We start from the raw sequence: 14428 nt of genomic DNA, 5'->3' as shown, positions 1-14428 counted from the left end.
GGGAGGGGATGAGGGAGCAGACATGCACCCAGGGACAGGGAGGCAGGAAGAGCCCGGAGCAGAGCTGCAGGGAGAGCCCTGGAGGGAGAGTGAGCCCCAGCGGCAGGGCCCAGCAGCAACAATCCTGGAGGCAGAAGGTTGGGGGGGGACGGGGGGACGGGACAAAAACCAGTGAGGGAGAGCCGGGGTATGGACCAGCTGGCTAGCCCCACAAGGGCTGGGCCTCCCAACCGGGTCTGCAAGGATTTCCCAACCGGCTGAGCCAGAGCTGAAGGCAGAGTGAGGAGGCCATCTAGCGGCGGGGCGGAGGGGAGGCGGGCAGGCCCGAGAGGCACGTCCTGGGGGGTGGGGGCAGAAGACAGGCAGCCACCTGTCCTCAGCAGGGATGCTGGTGAGAGATGGAGGGAAGGATGGAGGGGTGGATGGAGGGACCGGGGTGTGGATGCAGATGACCAGGGACAGGAGGGGCAGAGCCCAGACAAATTAGGAATGGATCCTGAGGGTTATCTGGGATGTCTGGTCAGGTTGGGCAGAGGCTGGGGTTTGGAACCTCTGACCTACATGGGGAGGGGCCCGAATTGTCTGGAGGGGGAAAGGCAAAGAGAGGGAGCCATCTGGCGTCTGGAGGTGGAAGGCAGCGCGTGTCTGGCGTCTGGGAAGTGGGGAAGGGGCGGAGGAAAGGAAGGGGAAATGGGGGGGGGGGGGGCGAGGCCTCAGCTTCTGCGGGTGGCTCAGCTGGAGCCCGTTCCTTCTAGGGCAATAAATACAAACTGCGATTGATTTTTGTCCAGATTTCCCCCCAACCCACGACAGGGAGCAAGCCCTCGGAAATAAGGCGTCAGCGGTGGGTTTTATGGTCCATCATTATTTCATTCCTGAGGATCGGCCAGTCTCCGGACAGGCACCCCTGACAAGCTCTTGGGGTGTCCAGGGCTGGCCACGAGATGGAGGGGGGGTGGCCTGGGCCCGACCCTGGGGCAAGGAGGCCTGACTGGCTTGGGGACCTCCCGGGCCGCCCGGACAAGCACAGGGCCATGGCAAGTGCCCTTCCTGCTCCCGGCCTAGAGGGAGCCCAGCGCCTGGGCGCCCCACAGCCGGCTGTGCCCAGCCGCGTCCTCAGCAGCTCAGGCTTCGGCCCCCAGAGCGCAGCAGGCGGTGCGCCGCACGGCGGGGCTCGGATCCCTGCACGTGCAGCGATCGCGTGCCCTGGGCGCGCGCCTCCCAGCTGGCCGGCCGCTGCGCACACGGTGGCGACTCAGAGGTCCCCAGCCTCGGGCTGCAGGGTCGCGACGGGTGCCAGGGCCCTTTCGCACGTGCCTGGATTTGTAAGGGAAGGTGCGAAAGCAAAAAAAAGCAGCCGGGGGAAAGGGAAGGGCCTGGGGGGAGGAGAGATGCCACAGCAAGGGAGGGCAATCGAAAGGCTGGAGTGTCCCCAGGGTCCAGTGGCTTCTCATGCCAGCGCCTCCCAGGGCTGTTACATCCACCGCACTGTGCGGTAAACACTCCAAGGAGGCCACCCCTCCTGGGTGTATCCTCTCTGTGTCTGTTTTCACGGGGAGCACGCAGACCACAGAATGCACAGCCTGGACAATGAGTCAGACCACTTTATCAGCTGAGCCGAGACCCTCCTGCGCCCAGCAGGCCTTGATAAAGCTGGGTACTGCTTTCTCACCTTTCCCAGTGGTGGGCGTTCTTCCCACATTCATTCTTCCCACCATAGGATAGAAAAAGCAAGAGAGACGAGTGGGGAAGCTTGGGTCAACCTCCAAAGGACCTCAGACTGGCTGAACCTTGATAATGCTCAGCCTCCTCAAGGCCCACGCTACCTGGCTCTTAAAATGTCCCCTTCCATTACCCACCCCCAAAAAGTTTACCTGCACAGGGGCTTTCCTGGACTGCCGGAAACACCCCTTGTTTTGGGGGCCAAGCCTCCAGACCTGGCCTCTCCCGCTCCACCCACCTGGGCTGGGGTCAAGGGAGAGAGCTTAACTTCACAGAGGACGGACGCTCCAGGGGCTGACTCTTTCTCAGGGCAGCATTTCCATTCCACGCAAAGAACCCTCACTCTCTTGCCTTATTCCAGAGCAATTATTGTGTATGACTGCCGTGCAGAGGGACAAGAAGAGAGACGGCATGTTCTGCAAACAAGGGGAATTTCAGATTTTATTTTTCTGGTTTAAATAGGATTTTTTGAGTTGTTTTTCTTCCTGAAAGAAGTGCAGGGATTGAAGACCCAGGACTGCAGGCTCTGAATGCTGTGTCCTCCTCTGCATGCCTCTCTTTGACCAGGACCCTGCTCCTCCAGGCCCCTGCCCCATCTGTGCCCCGGCTGTAGCCCCGGGGACCCTGAGGATGGCCTTGCAGAGCTCCACGGAAAGCCAGCTCGGCAGGACGTGGAAGGAGCCTGAATGCCACATTCAGCTCATCCCTGGCCTGCACTTTGCTCCAATCGATTGATGGTGGGGGTGGTGTGTGCACAGCCTTGCCCACTCCCCACTGCCCCCAGGCACAAGGGGCCTCCGCCGACCAGGCAGGCACCAGCACCAGCTCCCCGCTAGAGCTGGGGCACAGCACCCTGACCACTTGGCCTAGCCAGCCGCACGGTGCCTCAGTTCACTCTGTACCAGCCCCTGAGCACGCCTCCATCCCATTTTCAGAGGGCGAGAAATAATGCATTAATTGAAACACCAGTAAAGCAGCAGTATTCCTAAGTTTTTCTAAGGCACTTAAAGCGCTTCAAACAGCAATGCTTTAAGATGTGGTCAGTCGGAACTACCGACGCTCGCTCGAGGACGTTGAATATTCAGGAGGAGCTGAAGACCCTCTGTCTTTAAAATGTAGGGAAACCTGGTCTGCACGATAAAGTCTCTGAAAAAATATTTAAATAAGACCTGGGCAGCTATGCTTCTCAAAAATTTGAAAGAATATTTGTTTGATGGTCGAAGCTGGGGGGGTGGTCTAGGCGGTCCTTTAAAAACTTAAGTTGGTTTTAACTGAAGCACCTACCATTCCGGAGAAAGTGAAGGGGGAACGCAGAGATGTGTGCACAAAGCAAGAGGAACTGATGTTATCCTAAGGAGCGCGCCTCCGCCCTCCCGCCCACCTCCGTCTCAGGAAAGATTTTTTTTTTTAACTTGAAGCCTTCAGGTGAAAATAAAGCAACAGCAGAAACAGAAAAAAAAATTTTAGTCTTTTTTAGGGTTAAACATCAGAAGACAAGCTTGTGCTGCTTTGGCCAATCAGATGCGCCCCTGCCAGCTATAATATAGCACTGACGGCAGCCTCTCGCACAAGCTTTCAAGGCTTGCTACCATTTAAAATCAGACTCTTTTTGTCTTTTGATTGCTGTCTCGCGCCCCAACTCCGATGTGTTCCGTTATCAGCGACCAGCAGCCAGCCGTTCCAGCCCGCGTCTGGGTGGGGATCAGTGGCGAGTCCCCCGCAGCAGCGGCGGGCAAGGTTATATAGGAAGAGAAAGAGCGAGGCAGAGAGCGAGGGAGCCAGCAGCGAGCCGGAGCGAGCAAGGGAGAGCGGAGCCAGAGCGCACAGGCACACGCACACACAGACCCGCACAGGGACAGCTTTGAAGTCATTGGGCTCCATGGACGAGATGCTGCTGCTGGCGAGATGTCTGCTGGTGGTTCTGGTCTCCTCACTGCTGATGTGCTCGGGGCTGGCGTGCGGACCCGGCAGGGGATTTGGGAAGAGGCGGCACCCCAAAAAGCTGACCCCTTTAGCCTACAAGCAGTTTATCCCCAACGTGGCCGAGAAGACCCTAGGGGCCAGTGGAAGATACGAAGGGAAGATCTCAAGAAACTCCGAGCGATTTAAGGAACTCACCCCCAATTACAACCCCGACATCATATTTAAGGATGAAGAAAATACCGGAGCGGACCGGCTGATGACTCAGGTAGAAACCCAGCGCCGGGCGTGGAATGTGTTGCTTTCAGGGGGTTACGTGTAACCAAGCAGTTCCAGACTTAGTCTATTTGCTCCTTAGGCAGATAGAAAGCCACCTCACTCTCTCCTTCCCCACCCACCTGGCTCCCTACCTGCCTTCCTCTTCCTGGAGGGCATGGACGGAAGGGTCCAGCTGGAGAAGTTTAGGGTGGGGGCGGGGGAGGAAGGTCGGAGACAGTCCATAGATGGCCCTGATTTAATCAGTCCTGCTGGGACGGCCTTCCCATCCTGCCTCAGCTCTGGCTCATCCCTGGAGGGGACCTCCACTTTGGGGGCATCTGTCCTTCCCAAGTTGGGAGCAGAAATGAAGGGAGGGGGCAAGGATCCCCCCCAAACACAAAGTGGCTTCCAGGTCACTGTACAATGTGGCCTCACACGTCCGGGTCTCCTCTGTGGTCTTCTTTCCCACGACTACCCCCACCCCACTGCCCCCCACCACAGATTCTGAATGGGGAAAGCCAGGAGGCAGATCTGACAAAAGGCAGGGGCTCCAGAGGCAGCTACCTGGTCCCTGATGGGATCAGAGAGCTCCACTGCCATCCGTCGGGGGCAATTGTGCCCATCAGAGTGTGAATGTATTGATATTTCTTTAAGGATGCTCTTTCATTCTCCCAGTCCGCGGTACCTGAGGGGAGGGACTTAGAACTTATTGGCATTGCATCACGCTAGTTTCCAACCTGCTTGCATAGGAATTAGGAGCGACTAAATATCAGCGGGAGGGGGCTGGAAGGGGCACCAAAGCAAAACAAGCATCCTCTCTCCCTCCTCACCTCCGCTTGAGACTTCTGGCTGCAGGTCTCCCCGCCAATGGCAGACTTTCTGAAACTCCACGCACGTATAACTGAAGCTAGAAATGGATTTCCTGGCAAATATAGGTCAACATCCTTTTTATTGCCCTATTAAAATATTCAAGTCCTACCTTTAGGGCTAGGAGCGCACCGCAGCTGTCGGAGCGGCGCTGGTGGGGCGCAAGTGCAGGGGAGGGTGGGGGCGGGAGGCAGAGCGGAGCCACCTCCAGGCCGCTGGGCTTCCCAGCCCGATTCCCGGCCTTGCTGCGGAGCTGCGACAGGAGAGGGGCAGCCGGCGTGGCCGGCTCGAGCTGACGGAAAGGGAAGAAGAGGGAGGGGAGGAGAGGGACTCCATCCCTCCTTCTCTCTCATCTGCTCCGACCACCTTAAATCTGGATCGCGAGTGTGGACGCGCGCGCCTGTGCCCGAGAGCAGCGCATTAGCTGTGCGCAGGCCGCGGGGCGCTCGGTGCGTGCGCCGGCCGGGGCTCCGACCCCCTGGTCACCCTCGCTCCCCGCGGGAGGGAAGTGGTCTTCCCAGGGTCCCTCGGGACCCGGGAGCGGGGAGGCGACGCTAGAGAAAGCGGCGAGGGCGGGGACACCAGAGGTTCCGAGCCGCAGGGTTCACCGTCCGCCCTGGGCTGCGCGGGCCCACGCCGGAGAGGTCCGGGCCTCGCCGCCCTGCTGCCCAGCCGCGCGCCCAAGCAGACGCATTCGGGCTCCGCTTACTCCGGGGCTATCGATCCCGCGGCTAGGGTTTCAGCGCGCGGGGGCTGGGCTGCGGCCGCCCGGCCGCCCTCCACGCGCCCGAGCGCGGGCTCGGCCAGAGCTAATGGCCGGGCTCCGACGGCCGGGATGGCCCCGGCGGCGCGGGCGGGGGCCGGCGGGAGCGGAGGCCGGTTCCAGAACGGGAGCGCAGCGCAGGCTCTGCCGCCTCCCCGTCCCCTTGGCCCCGGCGCCCCAGCCGGAGCCCCCAGCCGGGTCCCTCTTCCGGCGGCCCTGCGGGACCCACGGCCCGCAGCCCCGCGCCCAGCCCTCCCGCCGCCGGGAGCGCGGGCAGCATTTGAACTTCTGACCCTCTGTCAACTTCCCTCAGACGAACGAAACGAAAACAAATACTTTTTTTCCTTAAGCACTGGCTATTCCCGTTCCCAACACAAAAGGACGGGGGAGGGGCAGCCAACGTGCGGGTGGGGTGGGGAGAGTCAGGCCAGAACTGTATCACGGACCCCACAAATGTCCCCTAAATGCATGGATGGCTGGGGGCGGACTGGAAGGTGCCTCTGAGTTCGTCCCTTCCCTGTCCTTCCTTCTCCTCTGGTTCTAAGAGTTGAAGGAGGGGAGGGATGGGGGAGGCGGAGGACCCGGGCGCGAGGGGCCGGGCGGGGTGAAGGGGTGAAGCCGGCACGCCTCCCAGGCCAGAGGAGGTTAGGGCTCCGGGGGACCTGCTCACCCACCGCTGGCCCCTCCTTTAAGATAGCCACCTAGACCCTGTTCTCAGGTGCGTGTCCCTCCTGCCCTGTCTCGGCCGTCCCTCCGCGTCTCTCTGTCTCTCTGTCTCTCTAATGTGACTGCCGCCCAAGTCCCTCAACCATGGCAAGATCGTCCCCAGTGGAACTTTCAGAGCAGTTCTGGAACGCAGGAGCTCCTGGTTAATATTAACTCGGAGAGGGGGAAGCGCAGACAGCACCTCTCCCCGCAGGCCGCGGGGGCCGGGGGCTCTGCGGGGGCAGGAGGCCGCGAGGGGCGGCGCAGGGCTGCCGCGGGGACCCGCCTGGGACGCCACGTTGGGTAGATGTCTGTGTGCGTGGCGGCCCTGGGAACGGCGCTCAGGTGTGGGTTCAGGAGGGCTTTCCTGTTTTCATGGGAGGCGTCTGGCTTCCCGGAGGGGGCGAGGAGGGGGCGGAGAGAGGTGTGTCTAGGCACCGGGGGTCTCTTTTGAAGTTGGGACACCCCTCCCCCGCACCGGGGAAGCCCGTGGGCCGTTGGCGGTGACAGTCCCTGCCCGGGCTTCTGGGCGAGAAGCGCTGCGCAGACTGGGGAGGTGGCGGGAGCTCAGGCGTGGGGAACAACCTGGCCTCGGCCGACACAAAGCCCGCCTGGCGGCCCCGCGGGGCTTCACGGTGGCTGCACAGAGCTGGGCTTGATCCGCGGCACACGACCCAGTGAAGTGACGACCGGCCTGGGGTCCCGGCTTTGCCTGCGTCGATCCGGCCGGGCCGGGGCGCAGAGCGTCCTGCAGCCACGGGCCGAGGCCGCGCCGCGCCTGGAGGCGCCGAGGAGGGCGCGTGGGGCACGGGGCGCCCGCTCGGGCCTGGCTCGGCCACGGGCTCCTCGCCGGGGGTCCTCCAGCTCTTGCCCAAGTGGCGCAGCTCGGGCGCTGGGAGCTGGTGCGCGTCCTCCCCATCGTGCCCTCCCCCTCGCCAGCTGACCGTTGGGAAGCTGTTGAAAGCGTCATCTGCCCCCCAAGAGGAGGAAGCCAGGGTGGGATGGGGGCTCAGGATGCGGGGTGTGTGCGTGTGCTTGTCGGCGGTGTGCGCCTGCGCAGCCGGCTCCACATCCCGGCTCTAAACTGACCCTGGTTTACTGATTGATTTTCATGTAAAACGCGTTCGGTTCTCAAGATGACCTCACTCAAACTCTGCCCTTCCGACTTTTTTTCTTTAAGAAAACTGCTGGCAGGCCTAGCAACCTGCAAGAGCTGATCTGTTACCAGGGCCGCCCCCTCGCTCTATGCCCCCCCCCACATTTGTTGTATGTTTAACCCTACAATCATGTTACTGGTTTTTATTGCTGCCAAATACACAAGACTTTTCCTGTTGCGCAAGCTGTCACGTCCCTTAAAACGCGGCCGCAGTTCTTGCAAGAGCCCCCTCCTCCCCCGCCCTCTAGGAAGGGTTGCTCCGCACGATGGTCAGGGTGCTCCTCGATGGGTCGCCATCTTTCCATCCCGGGGCTCCGGAGACCTGCCCTGCCCTCTGCAGCAGTCAGCCTGAAACTGTCGCCCACTCCCCGGGGTCTGCCGCTCCCTGAGATGCCCCGTCATGATTTTGTCCCCGCTTCCCCTCTTTCAAATCCCGCAACCCATCAGCAGCAGTATAAACTTAGCACCCACCCAAACACACACACTTGACTCAACCCTGTTTTTTCCTGCATCCTTATCTGAATGGAACCAGAATTATGCAGGGAACTCCCACAACCCGGGGTTCCACTTTGCCCTGGTTGGTGTCCCGCCTAGTCAATGTTTCTTTACCCCTACAGGCGGCTTCCGGGGTGGGGGGAGGACCCCAAGGGCGATTCCAAGAGGGAGACTCCCCAGGGCGAGGGCTCCCAGGCGCAGGCCTCTGGGCTCCCATCCCCCACCCTCTGCCTCCACCTCTTAAGTTTGCTCTTCAAACTTGCCGGACACCATTCTGCGCCGGGCCAAGAAAACAAGAGGGGGAAGGGAACAGGTTAGCGAAAACAAGAGACACAATCAGACCACAGAGAGGCCGGGAGAAAAGAGTTCCACGGCAAAAGGAATGTGGCCGTCCAGATAAAGAATGTTTGTCGTCGCCGGGCCACACTGAGAAGTGTAACTCACTTGCTAGCCTTCCACTTCTGGCTCCCCCTCCCCAAGTGTGGCTGTAGGCTTCCCACCTCCCGCCCTCCCTTTGGCTTATTGCTCACCTCAGATAGGCATAGGGTAGCAGGGAGGGTCCAGAGATAAGGCAAGGCTTTTAATTCTTTCAGTGAACAGTGTGTTTTTCTTTATTTCTGCAAAGTTGCACACTGGGCCTCTCTCCGGCCCCCTAGCAAGGGAGTTTGCCCAGGGAGATGGGTGGAGCCTTGCACAGGTGGGAGAAAGGGGGCCACTGAAAGGGGCTGGGGAGTGGAGGGCATGGGGGGCGGGCACTGCTGAGCATGCCCCTGGTGGGACCCACAGTTTCCTTGTTTCAAAGAAATTTCCTCTGCCCCTCAGGCCACGGTAGGGGCTCTGCCACTTCAGAACTTGGAGCAAGGGCCTCACCTCAGCTCATCTCCAAGAGGACTTGCTCCTCCTGCAGATGGCACCCCTTCTGGCCACCTCAATGCCATCTCGTCTGAGGGGGCCTCATCTCCCTACCTCTCGACATAGCCCCTGTCCACAGGCCCTGGGCAGCGCAGCCGATGCAGGGGCGGGGATGGGCGGTGGGTGGGCCGGCCTGCTGACGTCTGTGGGTCCCCCCTTCTCTCTGCAGAGATGTAAGGACAAGCTGAATGCCTTGGCCATCTCCGTAATGAACCAGTGGCCAGGAGTGAAGCTGCGGGTCACCGAGGGCTGGGACGAGGACGGCCACCACTCGGAGGAGTCGCTGCACTATGAGGGCCGCGCCGTGGACATCACCACGTCGGACCGCGACCGCAGCAAGTACGGCATGCTGGCGCGCCTGGCGGTGGAGGCCGGTTTCGACTGGGTCTACTATGAGTCCAAAGCGCACATCCACTGCTCCGTGAAAGCAGGTGAGGCAGCGGCGGGCCAGCCTCTCCACAGCCCTCACCCCATGCAGACAGCGCCCCTCACCCCTCGCAGCTCCCCATCTGCCCAGGACACATCACCTGTGCCCCACGGCCTGATTGAAGGGAAAGAGAAAAGTGAGGAGAGGCATGCCGGGCAGGGAGGGAGGGAATCAGGTGACAACTCGAGTTTCTGTTGTGAGACCATGCGCTACGAGGTATGTCCCCCAGCCAGGAATTGCCCCTACCTTTGAGGCCACAGAGGCCCGCGTTCTCTGAGCCCAGATGCAGAGGGCATAGGCATCCTGAGCACCTCCCCCCACCCTGTTTCCGGAGACCCACTGCAGGTGGCCATGACGGGGAAGAAAGATGGGGGGGGGGGTCGACTTTCCTGGGGAGAGACTGCAGGCCTGCAAGGGTAGTCAGGTCTGGCCAAGATCCTTGTCTCATTTAGAGCTTAAGAATAAACCCCCCCATCTCCCCCCCCCCCCCCCAGCACAGGAGGTTCTGTCCAGGGTGTAAGCCCATCGTCCCCACCCCTCCCCGCTGAGCGCCTGTGGATTCTAAACTAACTCAACTCTCTGCTAAGCCTTTCGGGAGAGGCCTGGTGGGAGGTAATAAACCCGGGAGTTACCACTTCCAACATCTGGAGGCCGCAAGCCCAGAAGCATCGTCCTTATTAGGAGCCAGCTGGGCTGCCCTGAGCCATGGGCAGGGCCAGGAAAGCCGATGGGAGTCTGCAGCTGGAGCCCCAGCCCCAGCGGTGACGCGGACTTCCCTGGGCCTGCAACGCCACATGCTGTTGCTGGCGAGGAATAGCTATGCCAGGAAGGCACCAAGCGCACACGCGCACATCTCCCAACCTGGAGACCGCAGGCGGATCTCTCCAGCTCTCAGCATAAGTTGGCGCATTTAGCAGAACAGTTCACAGTGAATTTCCGAGGAACTGTGTCTTCCCCACCCCCTTCGCCCGTTCTGCCTGTCTGTCTCCTAAATCGTATTTTAATAGCACATGTTAGTAGAAAACACTTTTTAAAGTGTCAAGACACACTTGGTAGGTAAGGAAAAATAGTGGCTTCTGGTCACAACAGAAAGAAAGGTGTGGAAGGGGTGGGGGGAAGGACCGGGCGTACGGCCTGAGAAAGGGTCTGAGCTGCAGGGAAAATGGGAAGGCGGCGCCCCCACTTCGCGGGGCTCTGCGGCGGGAAATGGGGGCGCGGGGGGAGGCCCCGGGCGCGCCTTTCCCCGGACCGCGCGGCTGCGCTCGCCATGCGTGGCCCCCTCCCGGGCCACCCCTGTCCGCGGGGGTCCTACTGGTGGGGGCGAGGGTCCATAAAGGTCTCCTCGCAAATGAGCAGCGGTAATCCTGCCCCGAGAATCTTGCAGAGGGGAGCAGACCCCCGGGGCGCGGAGAGCCGCTCATTGGCATTCCGCGCACGCGGGCTGGGGCGCGGTGCGATGCGTGTCAGGCAGGGTCGTGCGACTCGACGACTCGGGCTCGCCTGCGCCCCGGGTTGCATTCCGGGGGGCTACAGCGGGCCTCCAACGGCCAGGCCCGCACTTCATGCCGGAGAAACCATTGAGAAGATTAAAAACCCTCTGTAATTCCAGCAGGAAGATTCTTTCTCGCCATCTCTATTTGCAAAAAGCATGATCCCCGAGATTGGAATGCAAAGAAGACCGGGCGCTCCCCGCCCCTCCTCCCCGGCCCCTGCGCGCCGCCTCAACTCCGATTATTGTCCTCGGGACAGTGAGCCTCAGAGAGCGACGGAGGGCTCGAGAAAGCGGGTAGTCAAGGGGCCTTGAGAACCCGGCCGCTTCCAGCGCTCCGAGCAGGCCCCGCCATTTAAAATTCAAATACACATCTCGAGTGCTTGGGAGAGAGGCCTGGCTGTGCAAATAGTGCTTGTGAGGCCCGGCTTCTGGAGAGCCCGCGTGTGAATCGCAGGGGGGAGGGGGTGCACCTGAGCAAATAGGGAGGGGGCGGCCAGAGAGCTGGAGAGAGAGTGGGCCGAGAGAGGGGAGGGGGAGACATGGAAGTGTCCCCTCTTCCGAGAGTGTCTCCCATTTATGGCAGAGAGCACAATGACAATGCAGGACCCTTTATTGGACTTTAATTAGAAAATCCACACAAGCCCCGGATTTTCACACCTCGGCCAATTCTCTGGAATGTTTGTCCAGTTGCTACAACTACTACAGCTATTTTTCACCCCCCCCCCCCCCCCCCCCCCCCCAACAGGCCGACACCAAGGCCCCTGGCTGGGCGCGGGGGCGGGGCGGGGCGGGGCAGGCGGGCGAGGGGTCCCCGCTGCTCTAGTGTGCAAGGCACGAGGGGGCGCCGCGCCCCGCGCCGGGGATGGGAGGGGAGGAGGGTGCGCCCTGGCGCCCGAGTGAGCTCAAGGACGCTTCCTGAGGAATCCAAGTGGAGAGCAAATATCCTCTGAATTCGTGGCGAGGCTGGGTGTGTGCTGAGCCGGGGGATGGGGCGGGAGGAAGGCGGAAGGCAAGGAGTGTAACCCGCCTCCTGCCAGAGACGCCAGCCAACCTGTGTCACCGCCAGTGCAGTCCTACGAGGGGCTTTAAGGAATGTGTCTGCTTCTAAATTTTGTCACAGAGGCAGTGGGGCTGGGGGAGGGAGCGCTGGACCAGCCAGGAATTTCTCCCCAGAGCCGCGCGCATCCCGATCTGGGCGCGCGGGACACCAAGCGTGCGCCCCCCTCCCCACACGTGCCTCCCTCTCGGAACTCACCACCCTGTCCCTTCTCCTCCTCCGCAGAGAACTCGGTGGCGGCCAAATCGGGCGGCTGCTTCCCGGGCTCCGCCACGGTGCACCTGGAGCGGGGCGGCACCAAGCTGGTGAAGGACCTGCGCCCCGGGGACCGCGTGCTGGCGGCCGACGACCAGGGCCGGCTGCTCTACAGCGACTTCCTCACCTTCCTGGACCGCGACGACGGCGCCAAGAAGGTCTTCTACGTGATCGAGACGAGGGAGCCGCGCGAGCGCCTGCTGCTCACCGCCGCGCACCTGCTCTTCGTCGCGCCGCACAACGACTCGGCCGCGGGGGAGCCAGGGGCGCCGTGGAGCGCGGGGTCGCCGCCGGGGGGCGCGCCGGGGCGCCGGGCGCTCTTCGCCAGCCGCGTGCGCCCGGGCCAGCGCGTGTACGTGGTGGCCGAGCGCGGCGGGGACCGGCGGCTCCTGCCGGCCGCCGTGCACAGCGTGACGCTGCGCGAGGAGGCCACGGGCGCGTACGCGCCTCTCACGGCGCAGGGCACCATCCTCATCAACAGGGTGCTGGCGTCGTGCTACGCGGTCATCGAGGAGCACGGCTGGGCGCACTGGGCCTTCGCGCCCTTCCGCCTGGCGCACGCGCTCCTGGCCGCACTGGCGCCCGCGCGCACAGACCGCGGCGGGGACGGCGACGGCGGGGGCGGCGGGCGCGTCCCTCCACCCGCGCCGGGAGCGCCAGGTGCGGCCGACGCGCCAGGTGCGGCGGGTGTCCACTGGTACTCGCAGCTGCTCTACCAAATCGGCACCTGGCTGTTGGACAGCGAAGCGCTGCACCCGCTCGGCATGGCGGTCAAGTCCAGCTGAAGGCCGGGCCGGAGGGCGCGGGGCGGGGGCGGGGCGGCGCGGGGCGGCGCGGGGCGGGGGGCGCAACAGCGAGATACAGCAAAAGACGCACGGACAAAGCGCGCGCGGAATGAGACTTTAATTATAATATTAATTAAGAATAATAATAATAAAGTAGGACGGTCCAAAGTAGACTCTAAGGAAACGAAGACCCCGGGAAGTTCTGTCGCTGTGTTTAGTTTATATATATATTTTTGAATTTTTTGGTTATTGTTTTATTTTGGTTATTTTTTTTTTCACCTCTCCTGGCTATTTATTTGTTTGGTATGAATAGATGTTTTAAATAATATGAACCGGACCTTCAAGAGCCTTAAATAGTTTGTTTCTTGGATAATTTATTATTATCACGTGAACTGTGCTCACAGGGGGGAGATTATTTTGTGCGGCCAAGCGACCTCCTCAGAGTCTATTTTTCTACGTGTCCCTCGTCCTGACGTTTAGAAAGCAAAATTCTGTTCTCTCCATTCCTCCTTTGCAACGCTCCTGCTTTTCAGCAAGTGTAAACTAAAAATGTGCTTCGTGGGGGTCCACAAATTATATTTTTATACACAGAATTGTAAATTAGATTTTTTGAGAGATCAATACTTAACTGAATGACATTTCATTTTTGAAATAGTGTAAAATATGAAAATATATTATTTTAATTTAACTAGTTTCCAATGTAACAGCCGTCTCCTGTATTGTCTTCATGGTTTAATATTTGCTTTGTCATCACCATTTTGGCCACATTCTTGGAAATCAAGACAGTTACACACTCACACACACTTTTTTTTTTTTTTTTTGGACAAACTGGAAGAACTCTTGTTATTTTTAACGTCAAAGAATTTATTAGAAAATAATATTTTTTAAAAGCGCACACAGTGATGAGCCCACAAGGATGGAGCCCGTAGTTTGTACAGAGAAAAACAAAGGATGTTTTTGCATTAATACATTGAGAAATAACTGCTGTAAATTTACTAAAATGTATTTTTGAATATTTTGTAATAGTTTTATAGAAATAAAATGTGCCACGCACAGACTGGTTAGTATATAATGACTAAGAATTCCTGTTGCAGGCCTTTTTCTTTTCTTTTTTGGTTTCTTTGTTTGGGAAACCTGGTGCCCACAGGAGTTCCCAGTATTGTATTGAGATGTGTTGCTTATACTGTGAATTCAGATCACCTGAAGCAGGTAACCAGATCTGCTTGTTAATCGTCATCTCTGGAGAAACCTCAGCTCTGTTTGTATTTGTTGTGCGGAAGTCTGTCCACACCCCAAAGGTTGGGGATGCTATGCTGGGGGCCGGTCTGCCCCACCCCCACCCGTAACCAGCACAGCCTAACCTGTGCGCCTGGAGGAGGGGGCCCAGGGCAGTCACCCAGAACCTGCTCCTAGGGCTCCGCGTACTTGTTGGCGCACCTCGGGCCCTCTGCTAGGCTGCCACAGGTTGGGGTGCTGCGTCCCCTGGCCTTGCAGGGAGGAGGTCCCTAGCTGCTTTCTGAAGTCCTGGGGTGCCCTTTGCAGCAGGGTCCCCAGGGAGAGGCCAGCTGCTCTTCACTGAGCCCCCAGCGTCTGCAGCAGGCCCACTGCTGTGTG

The 14428-nt window shown here is 60.0% G+C and overlaps 1 protein-coding gene across 1 annotated transcript; it reads left to right on the top strand.

Moving 5' to 3' along the window:
- The first annotated feature begins 3320 nt into the window (after window positions 1-3320).
- On the top strand, window positions 3321-13875 carry SHH (sonic hedgehog signaling molecule). Its single transcript, XM_046669074.1, has 3 exons — window positions 3321-3910; window positions 8968-9229; window positions 12000-13875. The coding sequence occupies exons 1-3, from the start codon at window positions 3602-3604 to the stop codon at window positions 12812-12814; spliced, it is 1386 nt and encodes a 461-aa protein (XP_046525030.1). The 5' UTR covers window positions 3321-3601; the 3' UTR covers window positions 12815-13875.
- The last annotated feature ends 553 nt before the right edge of the window (window positions 13876-14428 follow it).

The sequence above is a fragment of the Equus quagga genome, chromosome 8 (assembly GCF_021613505.1).
Source record: "Equus quagga isolate Etosha38 chromosome 8, UCLA_HA_Equagga_1.0, whole genome shotgun sequence".
NCBI lineage: Eukaryota > Metazoa > Chordata > Mammalia > Perissodactyla > Equidae > Equus > Equus quagga.
The sequence above is the reverse complement of the archived record's forward strand: the minus strand, read 5'-3'. Positions and strand labels throughout refer to the sequence as shown.